The following is a 20860-nucleotide window of genomic DNA, read 5'->3' on the forward strand; positions in this document are numbered from 1 at the left end:
ACTCCTGTAAACTGCGTGGAAGTCAGCCAATCAAATTGGAGCGATTTTTTGACTAACTTTTGTGTGCAATATACACCAGCCTTATTCTCAGTAACATAACACGAAAAAAATTGAGAATATACTTAAATATCTCTCAGGAATTTTGTGAACATTGTGAACTGCGTTCTCAAATACATGTGTCCAGAAACAAGCTAAAAAAGTGAGCAGCACAACAATGTCTCTAACATTCCACTTCAAGTTACTCATATTAGATTAACACATTTTGAACTACAGCTTGGAAACATCTAACATTAACAGTGGATTTTGGGTCACTTGCCCTATTGTTTTCCATCCTGCTAGTCATGACTTCCACGTTGGGATGCTATTCATTTCTTGCTAAGATACCCCTGCCTGCCAGAAACAAATTACTTAAAAACATTTGCATTTCAGTACATCAGCGTCTATTGGTATAAAAACATTTTTTTTTTAAATTAAATATGCTTCAACTTATCAAATCTAGAAGGAAAAAGAAATTCTTAAACAAAAGAGATTTTTAAAAGCAACCACCATTGATTACAACAGTTAAATGTAAACTGTCTGTAAATGTTTACTTTTGTAAATTATGACAAAAAGAATCAACACTGTTTTCGGAGATAATAAAAAAGCACATGTATCAAACGCAGCAGGAACAGAATGGATCTTATACTAAAAACAGACACAATTGGAATCCTATGTAAAAATACACAAACAACCACAAAAAGAAAAAAGAAAAAAAACTTCAAAAGGACTTTGAAAACACCAAAACCACTTTATAAAACCTCAAACAATTGTTACACAAGTTTGCGCACTAGTCAAACCCACTAAACAATCAAGAAAAGTGACCACAGCAAAACACATTTTTCAACAACTACGAATTTTTTAAATCTATTTTACTATCTTAAATCCAGTCATAATTTGTGAAACTGAATACAAAGGTGGCAATAAACTCCTATCGATTTGCTATATCAATGTTCTCCCTTACACAACCGGAAAACCTCATCTGTAGAAAATATTTTGACGGCCAACGATCCTGTCAAATAGATTGTCACCTGTATGACTAGATATTCCCAGTGATCCCATTCACCAGACCAACACATTCTCCTCTCTCCGATAATGACACCAATATCCAGTAGCATAGAAACAGAGAGACAGAGGGAGATGGAGGAAAAGAGAAAGAAAGAGATGAGGGAAGGGAAAGCTGTGGTCGAGGGTCGCCCTCCCTGTGCAGGATATCCGGTTAAACCTCTGCTCGGTCTCTTCCTGTTTTCTGCGAGACTTGGCTTTACTAGATGACACGAGCGTGAGGAATAAGGCTATTGTGCGTTTGTGTGTGTGTGTTTGTGTGTGTGCGCATGTGTCTTTATTTCACTTTCGAGTAATATTTCCCATGTTTCGATCAAATTTAGCATTCAACATGCAGCCATTGTTCATTTATCAGTTTATAAAAATGTGGTTTCATTCCATGTGACAAAAGACTTCTAAGAAGAACCCGAGGCAGGAAGGACCTTCATAAACAACATTTCCAAGGAACATGGAGAAAAGCATGAGCACGTGTGTGCGAGAGGGGGAGATATCGATATACCAAGATAAACTAAGCAGTGGAGGTTGCTGGAATGAACAAAAATACAAAAGTTTGGGGTCGGTATCATTTTTATTGTTTTTGAAAGAAGTCCCTTGTTCACCAAGGTTGTATTTACTTGATCAAAAATTAATATTACTGTTTTCTATTTTAATACATTTTAAAATGTAATTTATTCCTGGGTAGGGATGGAACGATTACCGGTTTCACAATAAACCACGATAAAATGTCCTGACGGTTAGTATTATCTTTTAAAATTTAATTATTACGAAAACCGTGTTCGATTATCGCGATTTTGAAAACCCGCGGCTTATTGTTAAGCCCCACTAAAGTTTTCGTGCACTATTATTCCAAGACTTCTGAAGCCATTCGATAGCTTAATGTGAGGTACAAATGAATAATTAATTTAAAGATAAATGGACATTTTTATCTCTCCTCACTGTCCTCAGTCATTCTCCATTCAGCATTCAAACAGCGCGTCGCGTTCGGTTACGACAGTAACACGAGGAAACTCACTCCAAGATCAATGTTCTCATTATTATACTTTATTTGTAGAAAAAGGTCTATGGTATTTTATAAAAAGTACTTTATCTTGCTGGAGTTTATTTATGTTTCTAAATCATGAGAACTTCTTTCTCCCGGGTGTCAGATCACACTTGAGTAGAGAACACTATGAATTGTTCTTCACGCGCACAGTAACTGAAATTTACAATTGTTAAAAGAAAAGGCTCAATAAACTGTTGCATAGATATACACTAAGCATATAAGATACACTAGACACATTAAGCATCAATATATATATTCTCTTCCCCTTGTTTTCTGAACTTTTCAATGCGAAGAGCTGCGCGCAATGACTCAAAGCACATCATTCTGCACACGGGATATGCATAAGCCGCTCTGGCGCTCTATATTAAGATTATTAATGGTCTTTCTTGTTCTGTCCTATCTATCAAATGTTGTTGCCTCATGAAAAAGCTACGCTACACATTTAAAATAAATGTCTTTTCATTTAATATTATATATAAATGCATGTATTTGTTTTTCATCAATGTATTTTAGAACAATACAAAGAGCAATGTGGAACATTTGACCTTTTATTTGTTCCAAACTAAATTATTTTATTTTTTCACTATAATAACATTTGCTGCTGAAGAATTATCCACTAACCTCATTTATAATAGCATTTGAATGAAACGAGAGAGCGTGTCCGTGGCGATAGAAGAGATGTGCAGTGTTAACGTGTTGCTATTGACGACGGTCATATAATTTAATGTGTATGCTTTAAAAAAAAAAAGTGCATAGAGCTTCTAATTTTATGTTGTTTGTTGATTTCCAAATATAAAAGGTGTTGAAATGTTTTCAGTGTGCGTATCAGTTCTTTTTGAACATTTTAATCTCATCTGAACAAAACCGTGATAATTTCGATAATCGCGATAATTTTGGTCACTTGCTGAATAAAAGTATTAAATAAAATTACAAATTATATATTACAATATTACAAAAACTTTTTTCTGAAACTAAGATGAGACTTAAGATAAAAGTAGCCTTTGTTCTGTAAAATGTCCAAAAAAATATTCCAATGATGAGCAAAGAAAGGGTCTAAACTGTAGTAGCGGTGGCCTATTCCCCCGGTGCGGTTGGGTATAATTCATTGTTTATGAGACGACGGCATCAGCTTTCTAATTCTCAGCTTCTCATTTCCTTGTGTGATACTGTATGACATCAACCTAATTAATTATTACAACTAGAAATTTACCCAAATAGCTGGTTTGAAACTTGAGGAACGTGAAGTAGCTGCTTTTTGAAGTCTTTGATGTAACTCAAGATAGCAGCCTGCAGCTATTGTGCAACTGAAACTCGAAAACGGGTCACATAATCACAAATCAAATCAACGGACCAATTTTTTTTTTTTTTACAGCAGACACCCTGAAGAAGAGACCCTTTCTCAGTTAATGTGATCAAACTGCTATCTGATCAAAGACCAAATGAACACTGAGAGCCTGGGGCTCATGTGTGTAATAGCAAAAACACACTTTCAACACTGGCAGAGATTCTACCACAGATAAAGTAGATTACAGTGACTAGACCGTTGCAGTAAAGTTTAGTTTGCAAAAAAAACAGATGAGTCATTTACAGTAACAGAAGCAAAAAAAACAGTGCGAGAAAGATTTGACTCAGTGGCATCAAAATAGCCCTTTATTACAAGACCAGCTCATGCAAGGCTTTGGTTTGCACAGGTAATCCTAACGAAATGGTAATATATGTAAATGAATCTGACTTTACGACTAAACTATAGCTCAAAGGTTTGGGGTTGGTGAGATTTTTGTAATGTTTTTGAAAGATGTTCACAGAACGAGTCTTTGTGTTAAAAACATTTTTTAATGGTTTTTTAAAAAGAGCAGTGCAGAAAGCAAGGATCACAAGATGCGCTTTTGAGACGTGGTGCAATAACGGAAATAGCCAAACAGAAGCACAGATAGCTACTATTTTTGACATGGAAAAAAAGAAAATAATCTCACTGGCTAGAGCATTTGACCTTGATAAAAACTGGCACTGCTCAGAGAACGACCGAACGGAGATCTGTCTGGGTTCACACCCCTCCTCCGATGCCACCATTAAAACAGTTGCAAACTAGCTACTGTAAACAAAAGCTTGCAGCCCTCCAGGATCTTCTGATTTTGATCATCAACTGATATTGATGAGCGTCGCTGCGTGTAAAAGTTTAAATTCTTTTAACTTGACATGGCATCTTAAAAAACGCAGCGCTCATGTGTGAGAGACTGCAAAAGACGTGAGCGCAATGGTCATACACACCCATCTAGCACGTGTTTTCATAGAAAAACAATGGAAAAGTAGGGCATTGGAATGGAAAAATGTGTTCTGCATAACGGCCCCTTATGCTGCATTTATTTGTTCAAAATAATTTATTGTAAAATATCATATACAAATATTATTATACTAAATGTCATGTGGTTGAAAGAATGTTGAAATGTCTAATGTAATCATTTTAACCCCAAATGCCAGTTACAACAAAACATGAGATGTAAGAGATGTACAATAAATCATTACAATATCGGTATTGATTTTTTTTTATCAGTATTGGCAGATCGTATATTTAATTATGCATGCTAATTTCCCATCTTTTTATATTTAGATTACACAACTATTGGTCACAAAGGTTTTTTTTTACGTTTTTTTTTGGGGGGGGGGGGGGGGGTTGCCTTTTATTATGATAGGACAGTTTGTTGACACAAAGCAGAATTGGAGAGAGAGAGGGGGACGGGATTGGGAAAGGTCCATGAGCCAAAACTCAAACTCGGGACTCCCGAAGCGCAACTGCGCTATATGTCGGCGCGCTGCCCACAAGGATATTGGCACCGTCTTGGTCATTTAAAGTTAATATAAAAATAATAATAATAATAATAATATTTTAATAACACTGTTAAATGTAATCTTTAACAAATCTCAGAATAAATATGCTGAGATTCTTAAATAGTGCATTCAGAATATTAGCATTTAAAATGATTGATTTTAGTTCTTAGTGTTTTTTTATTCAGAAAATAGGTTAGACTTTTAATATCTTCCATTTATCATGAAATTTATATTTGGTTTATCTGGTACATACATATTTAGAGGATTTAGTGAGACTTCTAAATGTGTCCTGGATATAGATCGAACATATTCAGAAACATATGGACATAGTGTATTAAAACATCCATCAATTCCTACCACATTTCCAAACTTAAAAGTGCTGGCACCCAGAGGCTGACAGAAGTACCAGTTCACTGCAAAAACACCCCTAAAAACTCTTCTGTAGGACTCTTTCTGTGACATGATGACACCAGCGCTAATTGATGTGGTTACAACGATACGACTTCAGCAACAATGGTTTAAGCCTACAACCACAGCATCTTTTCGACCATTTCGACCAAACGCAAGTCATCAGATCTCATCTGAGACAACATCTGAAGCCAACTCAGTAGGTCAGCTCACATGCATCAATTCTCACAAAGGACTAAAGAAGAACCAAAAGAGAGTGAGACAGGATATAAAGAGTGTCAGGCAGAGGAAAAGCGTAAACAATGACAGAAAAACAGCACAAGGGAGAGTCATAGAGGAAGAGGGGGATGAGAGGAAATGACGTGATGCAACTCGCAAAGATATCAGATGTTGGGGGAGGGAGGGAGGGAGGACGCGGTCCACAAAGAAAACAAATGTCAGCCCACACAGGAAAAGTTTAACTCCTCGGGAACAAAAGAGATACAAATAGAGAAATAGACAGGAACAACAGAAAATTTGAAATCCAAAGATGGTGTATTTTTAAGGAAGTGCAAATTGACATGTAAAGTATTGCAATTTATTTTATAATAAATTGTACACATTTTTTATTTAAGATTATTTAAAGTGGCATATAAATGTATTTATAATTTTTATTTTTGAAATACAAATAGTAGATTTATGTAATACAATATTAATTTACTAGATTAAAGTCACAAAACATTTCTTTAAACTGAAGAAAAACAAAATGGTTTATGCACAACGGATTTGCATTCTTGCACAACATGTTTCACATCACTGCAGCTATGGTACACTGAATATGAACTCACTGAAAAAAGATCGACTAAGACTTTATGATAGAGTATGCTTCAACAAAAACTCAGAGCCAGTTTACGATCAGGATTTGGGGCGTCTTTAGCAAGCCTACCACTTCTCTGGGTGTCTCTGGGTGTGTGATGTCGTCGTCGACGTCGTGCTGCTCTTTGAGGGATGCATTTCTTCCCTCCTCGTAAGCCATGTCACACCCTCTATCTCCCTGCGCTGTGATAAAGTCTGCTAATAAAATCTCCCTCTAGAGCGGCGGTCAGTCCACCTCGCCCCCCCGCCGTAAGGCTCTTTATCAAACCCACTTCACTTCATGAAACAACAGAGACAGCTTCCCCCTCGACTAAAGAAAGGCGAAAAAACGGAAACGATGTGGGGGTGAGACGCAGAAGGAGGAGAAAAAAAAAGCAAAGCAACAGATTAAGTCAGTGAAAGAAAGTGTGACTAAGCCCCACCCCTCAACTTCCTTACCCTCTACAAGTCCATCTAAACTCTCTCCAGTCATGTTTGTGAGTGTGTGTGCATGCATGTAGCGTAGTCTACTTACAAACATGTTTACAAGGCATGATACAGAGACAATCATCTAAACAAAACGCATGAAGTATGTCAGTCATTTGAGGCCACAGGAAGAAAAGAAATGTCACGGTTTTGGTATAATGAAGGTTTTGCGTCAGTTGCCACACTTTCATCTGAACTAATCCTTTAATAACCGTATTACACTTTACCCCCCAAAAAACAGAATCAATTAGTGATAAAGAGTTGCAATGCGGAGGAAAAATTATGAGAATAGGACATTTGAAAGATAAACAAAAAATGAGACCAAGCATGAGGATGCAAAAAAAAGTGTAAGAAAGGGCATAATGGACAAATGGATGGTCACTTTTAAAGCCTATAGACCTTATGTAGCTCCGCCCCTTTTCAGCGATGCGCTCGTTGTCTTTTGACTTCCGGTCTGTATTTTCACAGCGATTCTGCGTGTTTATTAATGAACGGCTCGTTTTAAAATCTTCCCGGTCGACTGACATTTGTTAAGTCATCTGCTTTAAACATCACAGTCCTCATGATAACTTTCGTTAACTTTACATTAAGTAAATCCACTTCAAAAGCTTATTACTCCTGGACAGCAATGCCATAGAAATATACAGAGCGACCGCAAAAACAGAAGTTAAAAGACAATATTTTAAAGATGGCGGCGCCCTCGTTTCTCTGGCGCATAAGGTCTATACAGTCCAGAAAAGGTCTGTTTGAAAAGGACAATAAATTTGCAACGTCTTTACGGAGAGCAGACACACTTCAACAACAACTTTTCCTTCACAGCGGTGCATCCAAACTTAACGTCCAAATCAGCTAGAACAGTGATTGTCGTAAAATACTGTCTACTGTTGCTACACTGCAGGATTTGCTCGATAATAAAAAGTTATTAAAACAGCTTTAAGCCACAAAATATACTGTTTCCCAAGTGACTTTCTGTGCACGCGCTCCGAGACAGAGTTGAACACGGACATGCAAAGTGAACTTTGATCTTCAGGTTTGCACCTAAATGGTTAAAAACACTGAGAAATGTGTCAAAATGCCCAGCTTGGTGAGTATTCACTCAAACACTGTCGGTTATGTCTTATGTGAACATAAACAGTTGGGAAATAAGTCACATGTGTAACAGTATATTGGATCTGTGCAAGAAGTGACAGGAGCCTAATAAACTTGCTGCCGTCTGTGACATTCATTTTAATCAAACAACAAAACAAAAAAAGAAAATCACTCATTGCTTTTTAACAGATTTGGTTTGTTCCTATAGTAACTGGTTGAGCACAGTGCCAGCAATGTCAAGGTAATAAGTGTAATTCCCAGGGAATGTATACCTTGAGTGCATTGTAAACGCATAAATGTAAATCATAACATGCGGTATGAATATTTTGAGAGTTTATTATTACCCACATCTGGTGTACGACAGTTCTACAAGGAGGACCGCAGGAAGACTCACACTCGGACACTGATTTCTATCTCTGGTGTATCAAAGAACAGTGGAGATTAGTTAGGAACATACGTTTCGGGTGTGGAATACAGGTTGCTCTACCATACTTGAACACCAGGGGGTGTGAACAGAACTGGTAAATGAAATAAGAGTAAAAGTGTCTGTTTGATATCAGTTTGCGGGAGGGACCTTCACTGATGTTACTTTGGAAGATTGTTGCTGTAATAATAACAGACTTTGTTTAAGACAGAATGCAGACACATAATTGGACATTAAAAGTCAGAAGAAATATTTTAAGGGGAGAAAAATATTGAGAGATATAACGGTCTATAAGTATAAAGCTAATAGCGGGGTGGGTGTGTGTGTGTGTGGGGGGGGGGGGGGGGTAAATGTCAACACATTTTTTTTCTAACTGGAGAGTTCACTATAAACAATCAGATTCCACTCCGCTTCTCTTCAGATCTGATTCCAGATGTCGTTCTGACACTTAAATGTTACAGTAACTGCGTCTTCAAAGCGTGTCTAAAAGCCCTGTGTTTGATGAAGATTTAACGGCATGATGTTGCCAACAAAAAAAGAGCCCTGTATTCTGTATTTGTGGGGCGGGGAGGTTGTTTAGGGTGTGTTACACACCATCTCTGAGTCACACTTGTTAAAAATCCTAAAACAAACTCCCAAAACTAAACACACACTAGATCATTAAAAGAAACATGTTTATCCTGTTTGCAAACTGTTGTGCAAATACTTGCACTTGCCATATCCATTTATATTACATTTGCATTTGGCTTTGGATGTGCATGGAATATTGTACATATTCTTCAGTGTTTTCCACAGGAATTGAACCCATGAACTTGATGTGGATGTGGTATTTATTTATTTATTTATATATTTAAAAAGTACAAAATAAATAACTTTTAAGTTTTAAAAGTAAATAGAGAAAGCGGTTTATTTAATTCCCATTTAAAAAGTAGTAGCAACAAGAAAATAATACATTTATAATAATAATAATAATAATAATAATAATAGGTAACTAATATCACACTGTAATAATATAAAATAATAACAATAATAATAATAATAAATATTTAGAGCTGCACAGTTATGACAAATCAAAGAGTTAATTGTGTCCCTTAATATTGCAATTATTAATTTTGATGAACAGATTTTACACTCAAATATTTGTTTTAGATTTAGAGTTTAGAGTTTGGTACATTATAATCAACAAAGCTATCCCTGCATTAAAGTTACTTTTTGAGTGTCAGATGATGATCACTTTTTCAAATAAGAATGCGTGTCATGAATAAACATTTATGATAATGGAGGACACAGGACAGACATAAGTGCACCTCTGAACAGCACTTGTGGAGACAAATTTGCCAAGACAACCCTAGTCTCAGCCTCAGACGTCACGCTCACAGACCGTTGGCTAAACGTCTGATGTACAAGGCACAAAAAATAGGGAACACTTCGGGAGTTTTGAAGTGGTCATCTGATTGGTTGAAATCTACATGATTTCCTGGAGATGTGTGTTGCGTTCATTAATGGTCCGCCTGGAAACAAAGCCGTAGTAGCAGTCATGTTTTCAATTGTGACAATGAGCCCTTATCAGGATCAACTAAATGCTGGATTTGACAAAGTGTGTGAAGTTCACGGCACCATTGTTGCAGTAAATTTGCACAATGTTCTTGAATGAATCATTTATATGATGCACGCTGTTCTGTTATCATAGGGACATTTTCACGCCCCTAACCATGACAAATGAAAGCTACGATGGGAGTCCGGACCTTCTGCCTGTCAGTCTGGCTACGCGAGACTAAAATGAGCTCTTGTGCTGTTCAATCCAAAATATAACTGAGCAGTGCTCATTCTCAGGTCACGCTTACTTGAACGAACACACACACACACACACACACACACACACACACACACACACACACACACACACACACACACACACACACACACACACACACACACACACACACACACACACACACACACACACACACACACACACACACACACACACACACACACACACACACACACACACACACACACACACACACACACACACACACACACACACACACACACACACACAAACACACACACACAGAGGGAGCTCTATTCAACTGCTGTGGCTCGTGAGAATGCCAGCGATTCTGAGCTCAGTAAAAGCCCTGAGGCCAAAAAAATGACTGTCCTTCCTTCCTTCTGTCTCTCTCTCTCTGTCTCTCTGCCCAGTCATGAGCTCTGAATTAATTTACCCTCGTTTCATCTGTAGCTGAACATTCGAAAAACGTTTACAAATTAAAGATAACTTGAGAGGGAGAGCAATAAAGAATCCGTATGCAAGAGAGACAGAAACGGAGAGGGGCGTTACTGTGACAAAATACTGTGAGAATGAACAAAGGAAAGAGAGAAAGGGGGAAAACTAAAGAAGAAAACTAAATTCCAAAAGACAATATTCAAACTGGGGTAAAGGTGTCCATGCAATCTAATTATGGGGGAAAAAATGCTTATTTTCAAAAATGTCACTAGTCTGTGTGTTGCCTTAAAAAGTACTCAACTAATCGGCATGAAAGTCGGCATGAAATGAAAATTCACCCCATCTATTTTCTAAATATGCACTGAGGAATTGTTGACAATATAATAATGTAATAAAAAAAAAAATGTACCTCATAATTTTAATCAATGACATAACTCAGTCTTCCAGTGAAAACGACATGCTTGCTTCTCTCTGCAATAAACCACGGCCCTTTCATACAATCAACAGCAAGCTTGCATTCAGATCTGCCTCAATCCAGTCCAAGTTCCCCACCCAACATTTTTTCGGTTTCCGAAAATCTGTTTTCACTCAGATGTTTGTCACAATAACGCCTTTTCCGCCTTTGTCGTCTTTTTTCACCTTTGTTGCCATTGGCTTTTGGCTTGCTTAGTTGGGGACATTTAATTGAACATTTAATTTAATATTCAACAATAATATTGATCTGCCTGCATTGACAACATTATATGAGAACTGAACTGAGCTTCTCTATATATAAATGAACTAAATAAAATTACAACAAAAATTTTACTAAATTTAATAGAAGTGAATCAACGTAACAAATACCATAGGTCACATGACAGTGACAACATGGCGGATGTAGACAATCTGAATTTCATTCATACGATACTGAATGTACTTTAATGGTCACGAAGCACGTTTCAAACCAAATGTAGCACCTACATGTAACAGTTTGCGATTTCGGACACAGCGACTATTTAAAAAAAGTAGAAATAAATAGGTAAAAAGGTTGACCTCAGTGACAGTAAAAAATGGGATGGAAATAAAAGGAAGATATGTAAAAATTTAATTAATTAATTAATTAATAAATAAATAAATACAGTAAACAGAAGAGATATTTCCAGTGAAAAGCTTCATGGCCTCTTTACTACATAAAAACACACCGACACATCTGGAGCATTCTTGACATTCTTGTGTGGTGAACGTTATTGTTTAGCGTCAGATTGATGAATAGAGACTGACGCCCACATACACAAGCCTATATCTAGATATGTCCAAATCTATGCAGATTTTGGGGCAAGATCATATTGTCAGTATAGACACAGTATAAGTCTGATTGATTATTTCCCAAACTAATGGCTTTTTTATGTTAACAATATAATTTGATACACATTTTGTGTATGTGTGTGCGCACACATGTGGAGGCAAAGAGTTCCTTAGGAGGTTTTCAGTGTGTTCATTATGGGTTGAGATGAATAGTGTGTGTGTGTGAGTGCACACTGAGTTCAAATGAATAGTTTCATTGTGGCATCATGAGGAAAAGGCCTTCTTAAATCTCTATTGTACTCACTCAAACTCAGACTGAGATATCATTGTGTAGTGGATTACACTCTTTAATACTCTTACAACTGTATTTGAGCTATCACTTTAAATAACTAGATAATAGCTTCCGAAACTGATTATCTTGCAGTCGATATATGAGCCCAAAGTTAACTGCCAGTGACTGCCATTTCAGAGGCTTTTATTTTACAAAAATAATATAAAGGAAGTGGGTGTGAGATCAACGGTGTCCTGACTGCATTGGGTCTCCTCGAACTGCAAGGAGTGGGGGAAATGTCAAAAGTGGAGGATCAGTCCAGGGTCAGTGGGTGAGAGGTGGCCCAGTTCCACTGTACACAATTCAGAGGGCATTTTTTTCTGCACCACGACCTATTAAAATAATAATAGTAATTTTAATTTTTTTTTTTTTTTTTTAATTAGAAATAAATAGAAAGAAAATGGTTTCCCAACATCTATATGAAAAATAGTATATGTAGAGGTTAGGTTATAGATTATATGTTCTTAAGAAGCCCAATCAAAACCAAACAACATTTTGTAGGAAATAGTGTCATAAAGGGATAATTCACCTAAAAATGAAAATTCTGTAATTTACTCATCCTCATGTCATTCCAAACCTATATGCATTTTGATGCATTGGAAGACATTTTGAAGAATGTTAGAATTTTGGTGACAATTGACTTCCATTGTATGGACAAAAAAACAAACAAACAGACATTTCTAAAAAAATTGAATCTTTTAGTTTCACGGAAGTTTATCATTTGCAAGTGTTTGTAAGCCTTGACAATTTAAATATTCAAGCGCAAGAAGACGCAAAAGAGAACTCAATTTAATAGTGTGAGGTGTGAAGTGCGTGTCCAGAAAGCCGCTTCTCAGACAGCATGCGAATGCTCAGTCGAGCTCTCTTTCAGGTCTTCTTGTGCTTGATCGGACATATTCAAACAAAATTACGTCAAAAAATGCCAGTCATGGCGAGTATACTAATAAACAGTCTGTTATATCTTAAGTGAACATAAACGGTTGAGAAATAAAACGCATGTTTAATAGTCTATTGGATCCGTGCAGCTCTTAAAGAGACAGCAGCCTAATAAACCTGCTGCTGTCTTTGTTTTAATGTTAATCAACAACAAAGGACAAAGAAAAGAACAAAAATCACTCACTGCTCTTGACTGACTAACTTTTGTAACTTTAATAAGGATTAATCCATATTTAATTTATACAGTAAAGACTATACAGTGCTATTTTACAGTTGATTATTCATTTCCTCAACCTGAAAATTACTGTTGGAGCTGGACTTACCTGAAAAACATGAAAAGCAGAGTATGTTTGTTCTATTGTATTTGTGCTATTGCTTGCAATTTGACTATTTGTTCTTATTTTTTATTACTGACAGTTTACTTGTCTTTAAGATTATTTGAAAGTTTGGCAAGTAGTTTTTGGTGTCACACAACCTTATGGTTATGGGTCAAAAATAACGAGGAAAATAACTAGGCCTATTTTATTTTATTTATTTATTCAATAAATTTAACCACTGGCCTGACTGGGCCAGTAGAAATAAACCTTAGCACTGAGCCCTGGGGGTGATTTCGGACACAGCCCATGTTTACAGTGAACTGGTGAAAACCCAGGTGTTTCTTATCATCTGTTCTGAGTGGTGTTTTTCACACCACTCCTCTAGGCTTGGCTACTATCATAAGCAAAAACGTGGGCTGACTTGATGGTGATGGTGATGAAACAGAGGCAGTTTCTTCTTTAGAGTGCGAGTAAATCTATCACAGGGTGATACGTTATTTGAGAGGGTGGTGGATTAAACATGGTCCTATTCCAGGGTTTTTCCTGCATTGGCAATATTTTGGCGGTCACCAAACTGAATTCACCAAGGCTGAATCACCAACCAAATATTTAATCGATCATTTAATGTGACGATACCTTCAGTACCGGTACCCACTGATAGCCAGCTGCTTTAAAGGAACAATATGTCATTTCTTCCACTAGAGGTCGCTTATTCAAAACAAAGGCGTTGCTTGATGATGCAGTGGAGCTATTAGGCTTATTCGACTATCATGCAGCTCTGCGCAGACCGATCGGCGGTCGACCCATGCCGGTTAGAAATTTTGTCCGACTTGATACAGCGCCCATGCCACGTGACTGTGACGTATGCCATCAAAGTACCGCGAGAGCGATACGAGAGTAGTCGGAGAACTCAGCTTCTCAAGAGCGACTGCACTGGGCTGCATTAGCTCTGATGACGACACAGCTGTTCCACGATTGGCCGGATTCACCGCATGACAACGATCACGTATGTTTCATACTACTACTCTGTGCGTTCGCTTCTATGCGGCTACTATGAGACACTTGTTGCACATTGCAGTGAGCTAGATAGATATTATGCATGGTAAAACATGGTACTCGCGGTAAACCAAGAAAACGAGATTTAAACATAATGGGGCCTCTTTTAACGATCTAAGCGCATGGTCTAAAGCGCAGGACGCAAGTGCACTTAGGGCATGTCCGAATCCACTTCTGCTAGTTTAAAGACGGGAAAAATGGTCGGTGCATGGTCTAAAAAGGTTGTCCCTATACTCTTTAACCCTCTGGGGACCAAAAACGCGCCCGCGCGTTTTGCTCGTTTTTTTTTTTAGCAATGAAAAATAAACACAAAATGCTCTGTTAATTTTGATCTTTCATTTTCGTGTAATACATCAATCGATCCTGTTCAGTTTCTATTTTTTTTCTGTATACTCACAATACAAATAAAGTGTTTTGCTTTTTGACAAATAAAGAAAAACTAACATGATGCTATTTCTGCCTTCTCTCTGTCAGTAAACTCCCATTTGAAACGCGTTCGAAAATTATCTATAACTCCGCGAAAATTCAGTCAAACAGGCAAACAGACCCACGGGCATAAAGCTTGAGATCGCAGCTTTTAAATGAAGTAATTTATATAAAAAACAAATATTATCAGCTTCTGTAATCTGTATAAAAAGAGAGCGACTCCAGTCGAGCTCATTAGGAGCCATTCAAAAGTAATTTGACCACGCCCCGGAGAGCGCGTGCTATTCAAACGCAAATTCTGAGAACCATTTCAGTCTGTGAAACGCCCCCACATCAGCTGTAAACAAAGAGGCATAATATAGCCTACCTTATGGAGAAAATTTTCCGTGCTGATATGAGGAGCAGATCCCGCTGAGGAGTGAGGTAGGCTAAGTTATCCTTTCTCAAGTGTTAATGTGGAATAACGTTATGGAATAACGTTGTAGGCAGGGACGTGGGAACTATATTGTGAGAGGGGGGGCGGGATTCTTGAGGGGGGTGGGGGGGGGGGGGGGGGTGTTAGTGTAGGCCTAGTAGCCTGTGTTATGTATCCTGATTGACTTTATGATTAGTTAAACCTGTTTTGCACATGCATCCCCACAGAGTTAACCATTTCAGACAGTAGGCTACCGGACAGCCTCTGTCTCGTTCACTTCAAGTCTGTGGGCGTTACGCACAGCTCAGTGTGGCCGCTCCAATTTACCTTCAATGAAATCTATGTCAAAACGCGTCAAAAGAGGCAATGCATTTACGCAGAGCAGGGTCATAAACGCGCAGAAAACGTGGCCATGTGTGTCTGGAGTTCAGCGAGCTCCACGGACCACTCCTTCAGTCTATCCACGGAGCGCTCTAAAGTCAACAGCGCTGAATGAATGATGATCTGCTTTTATGTCATTTTTCCTTTTTTATTCAGAATATTCACAAATGTGTTAGCTATGGCATGAAATATCTGATATTCCGATAGTCAAATATATGCAAGTGGAAGTGTATTGTTGTTTAAACACCTTTATAACGATCGCGTTAGTTGAGCTGTATGCGCGATGGGCGCCGCCGTGTTAATTTGTGCCGCAGACGCAGTTCAGAGAATCGGATCTGTTGGATTTACAACACGTGTAAATTTCACATTCATCCACTTCTCCCGAAATACATAAAAGTAAGTGGCTGGTGAACTGGGAGAAGAATAGAGTAAACATTAAAGTTACTTACACAATGTGTATCTGATATGAATAAAACGTGTCGAATTATAATGGAAAGGATTATTATTACCTCCGAAAACAATACATTTAGAATTTGTAAAATACACACTGATGTCTATAGGTGGGGAAAAGGGGTGGTGGTGGGGGGGGCGGCCGCCCCCCCCGCCCCCCCTGTTCCAACGTCTATGGTTGTAGGCTTATGTAAACAAAAAGATGAATCGCGTTTCTATAATATGAATAGCGTTTCTGTGAGATGAATGAAGGGTACATATTTGTAAAGACTGTTTAGCCTAAATATGAATCGCGCGTCTGTGTGTGAAAGAATAAACTGCTTTTACAGTTACAGTTACTGCGTTACAGTCAGGCGAAGTATGAAAGACAACATTTTGTTGACTAGATTTGGGTACAGTTTTTACTGTAGAATATACTGTCACATCAAATAAGCTTTTCTGCTCATATATATAAAATACTATTTTGTCAAAAATAAAGTCATAGACTAAGATGTTCCAATGTTGGCTATATTCAAACTAATGAATACATATGATAAAATGTAGGCCTATAATCTTTTTTTTTTTTTTTTACAAAGAAAGAGTACTTTTTTTGCAGAAATATTGCTGAAATTGTAATTATTGTTGTAATTGTAACCTTTTTAATAAAATAGCAAAACATATTTACAAGATAGATGTAAGCAAAATCTTAAATGGTCAATATAAGTCTTCTTCTAAATATATAGGCTATTTTGTCCTTGCATTGTGGCTCAGTCAGTGTCACACCTGAATGAATGGCTAATTATGCAGAGTCATTATGCAGAGTGGGTGGGACTGGGTAATCTAAGGTGTAAACTACTCCTCCCCCTCGCATATTGGCTTTCCAAGCAAAACCTGTTTTACACCATTTAAATCAATGTATTTTTTTTTTGTGAACGATAAAGCAAGACTATTTTCACATAATTTTGAAGCTAGAACTCCAAGAGAAAACATCCATTAGTCAAAAGTCTTGTGGGCACATATTTTGTATGAGTTTTGTGGTCTTATTTCAGCAACTTTCATTTTTATTTTTTTAAATAACCACGCATAAACATTATTCTCTTAAAAATACAAACATCTACATACATGTTGCTCGCATATTATGGTAGGCCTGTTTGTGCTATATAGAGTGAATTTACACCTTTGCCATTAACATGTTTATAAATAACTGAAAAAAGCACAAATGTCAGAGCATGTCAGAACATCTCAAGGGCCCCAAAAACAGCTTGGTCCCCAGAGGGTTAATGAGTAATGGGTGTGTTTTGGGCGTAACGTGAAATAAACCAACCAGCGTCTCATCTCCCATTCCCTTTAAAAGCCAGTTGCGCTCGTGCCATGGCGGATTCGCTATTTACATGACGGAATTTGCAAGCAGAAAGACTGAACGCGTCTCAAGAGTGCAAACGAATCTGCTCGTGCGCGAGGTTAAAGCGCGCAAGCAGACCATCTACGGGACAAGCCAGATTCCACCATATCTTTGTGTACACAATATTAATCTTTTACAATGTTATCCTTTTATTTTTAATATTTGGCTAGTTTGTGTGCTGCTGCGCATCCCTGTGTGTGTAATAAGCAGAGTGTACGTGCGTAGTGGACACGCCTATAGGCGCACATTACTAACGTGCTCTTTAAATAAAAAAAATACTGCACCATTGACTTTAGACCAGGTTTCAGTTGGTCAATGGCGCAGTCTATTTCAGTTCCTCAAAATAGCAACACGCCAACAATGCGCCTGAACACCTCGTTTTCCGACCAGCACATAAATAGGTGCAAATGCATTGACTTCCATTGTATGGACTCACTGTGTTGAGCTGTATAACAATGATTAGTTTTCTGTCGATGAATGTATTCAAACAGGTGCTCGCCTGTCTAATAAAACACATAATATATTAACGTGTCTTTGGTGTTTCCATGGTTTCTACAAAACAAAACCGGAAATTGAGGGTATGATGTTATTGATAGGTGATGCACAGACAACCATGTCCTGGTTAAAATTGCTGATTTCTCTGGATTTAAACATTCTTGGAAACATTTGGGATAATGTGTACACAAGTCAACAAAATATATAACATCTTTCATACAAAATATAACATTTTAATACAAAAATCTTACATATTGTGCCTTTAAAACACTTCCAAGTGCAAAGGCCAATCAGATGTGTTTAAGTTAGTCCCAATCCCCTCAACACTGCTCAAAACAGCTGAGTTTTTGTTCAGCGTGAGTTCTGCACACTCACGAATCCTTTCATTATAACCAACTAAGCATAAACATGATGTCATTGACATCAGCTATAGCACTCGGTATCTGTTTTCATTCAGTTACTTACTACTCTCACATTGTGTGCAATAACGTATGCAGTACTTTACTGCCTATTGTGCAATAACCTGTATGATCTTCTGTGAAAGATCTGTGCAATACTTGACTACTCACTACTTGTGCCAATAGTAGGCAAAACAATGCAACACATACGTCTCTTCTGTTATATGCCACAACTGTGCAATAAGTGTGCAATAGTCAATACTCCACACGGCTTTTGTACTTTAGACATTGTTATGGAATAACTGGCTTAATTTGCACTACTCCCTTGACCGAACTTGTTTTGTATTGGTTTAGGTAATTTTACTTAGACACATATATATATATACACACACACACACACACATACATATACACATACATATACACATACAGTATATATACAGTATATATATATATATATATATATATATATATTGGACGTTTAGTTTGCACTAGTTATATGTGATTGCACTGTAAGGATTGCACTGATTTTGCTGTACTTTGTATTGTGACAATAAAGAATCTTGAGATTCATTGCACAGATTCATTGATTATAACATTGAGTTTTCGCAAGACTGCAGCTTTGTTTACCTCGCATTGCAATTGACAGCTTTAAATTATTATAATGCAAAATGTAAGGAAATGTGTAATTTAAAAGTAAAACCAATTTGGAAAATTTCTTCATATTTATACAGTGCTTTGTGCCCTATTTTTACAGACTTTTTTACAGTGTATTTTTCATGCTGTTAAATACACACTGCCCAGTTTCATAATTGAAAACCATATTTAAATGTGCAGTTGAATCCGATAGATAAGCTGAGCTGCTTTTCCACCAACAGGTCAAGCGGTTTTAAGAACGGTAAGGAGCGGTTCCGGTTATATTTCCACTTGAGTTTGGTTGGGCACGCCACCATTACAAACCGTCCTCAGCCTGGAATAATCAGAACGGCTGGCTAACCATGCTGGTAAAATGCTACATTGCCACTCAGGATTGGTCACTTAATAGTTTCTCTGTAGCTGGCCAAGCGTGTTATTTGAGTGAAGTTAATCTTAAGTTAATAACAAAATTGAAAGAAATATCTGATCATCATCAGTGACAATCAACGGAGAGCTTACATATCACTTATTTATAAAGCTTGAATGATCGGGATCGGCCGTTCATGATGACAAGAAATCGGTAGTTAGTATCGGCTGCAAAAATCCTGATCCTAGGTATAGGTTAGTATAGAATATAGTATAAATTATGGTTTAAGATGTTCTTGAACATAATAAAAACAGAATTTTTTTTTGTAGGAAACAGTGTATAAAAAGGAATAGTTCACCTAAAAATGAAAATTCTGTCATTTACTCATCCTCATGTGTCGTTCCAAACTGTGGATGCAATTTTTTTTTTTTTTTAAATAAGGCAATCCTAGATAATAATAATGTGCTTGCTAATGTTTTGAAGGCATAGATGTACAACTGCTCTTGGAATTATTGAAAAAAATTTGTTTTTAAATTGATTACTAAATGACTAAAACCAAAAAGACTGACGCTTCAATGACTAATATATTTGAACTACTTTAAAAGTTTATTTCTCTCTGCCTTAACTCAAACTTTAAGTCTAAGATCTCTCGTTGATGAATTAGTACGACACCTAGATTCCCCAAATTAAAGGGCCGAGCTAATTAAAGCGCTTTGTGCCTGTTCTACCACCCTCCTGTGAGACAGTATCCTGTGACATCACTAATCATAGTTGCTACGGCAGCAGTTGTCCTGGAAACCTGGTTGCAAACACCTGTCTGTGACCACTCCCAATGTCTCCTATTCGCATTACAACACAAGCTGATCGAATCTATATAACAGTAGATGTGTGTGTTTGATAAATGTCTAAAAATAACCAGGAAGCAAGTAGATCCGTCATGTTTCAAATCCACGGAATGTTTATAATGTATTTGCATAAAACACAAACCTTCCTTGTGCAAACCAACTGATCCTATTAGTGAATAAAAAAAAAACATGATCAGCTAAACAAAGGATTTTATGTCACTGGTACTCTACTGCAATGCATCCCTTACGTGTGTGTGTGTGTGTGTGTGTGTGTGTGTGTGTGTGTGTGTGTGTGTGTGTGTGTGTGTGTGTGTGTGTGTGTGTGTGTGTGTGTGTGTGTGTATGAGGAAATCAGTACATCTCTTCCTGGAGTGGATCATCATGGCTGTAGTTTATTGCTCCATTTTAAAGGTTATCTAAGATTGTATGAATAATGGGATTGTTGAAAGAATAGTAGCCGCTAGTGAATCTCACACAGATACAGTATTATATAGACTAAGTACCCTGTAAAATACCAGACCCACCCAGAGTCAGGGGACTCTGAGACACATTGACCTGGAGAAGTTCTCTCTTTCTTAAATACACAAATGAATAGACATGCGCGCGCACACACGCGCACACACACACACGTGGTCGTGTACACAAACACAGGAAAGAGTGTGCACATCCTTCTTTAATGTGACAGACGAAAAAAAAAAA

At 37.4% G+C, this 20860-nt stretch overlaps 1 protein-coding gene across 3 annotated transcripts in view; it reads right to left on the reverse strand.

Annotated features, from left to right (window-relative positions):
• Nucleotides 1–20860, reverse strand: part of pkn1a (protein kinase N1a) — a 48715-nt gene that overhangs the window by 20624 nt on the left and 7231 nt on the right. Inside the window, exon 1 of one of the 3 annotated variants that reach the window (XM_082163509.1) lies at nt 6303–6605. The exons of 1 other annotated variant lie outside the window; for it this stretch is intronic. In XM_082163509.1, coding sequence (XP_082019635.1) covers nt 6303–6392 — 90 coding nt within the window. In that variant the 5' untranslated portion in view covers nt 6393–6605. Of the gene's footprint in view, nt 1–1067; nt 1452–6302; nt 6606–20860 lie in introns of those variants that run through there. One more of the 3 variants, XM_082163510.1, reaches the window with a different exon arrangement.

This window comes from Leuciscus leuciscus (assembly GCF_965113295.1).
Source record: "Leuciscus leuciscus genome assembly, chromosome: 3".
Taxonomy (NCBI): domain Eukaryota; kingdom Metazoa; phylum Chordata; class Actinopteri; order Cypriniformes; family Leuciscidae; genus Leuciscus; species Leuciscus leuciscus.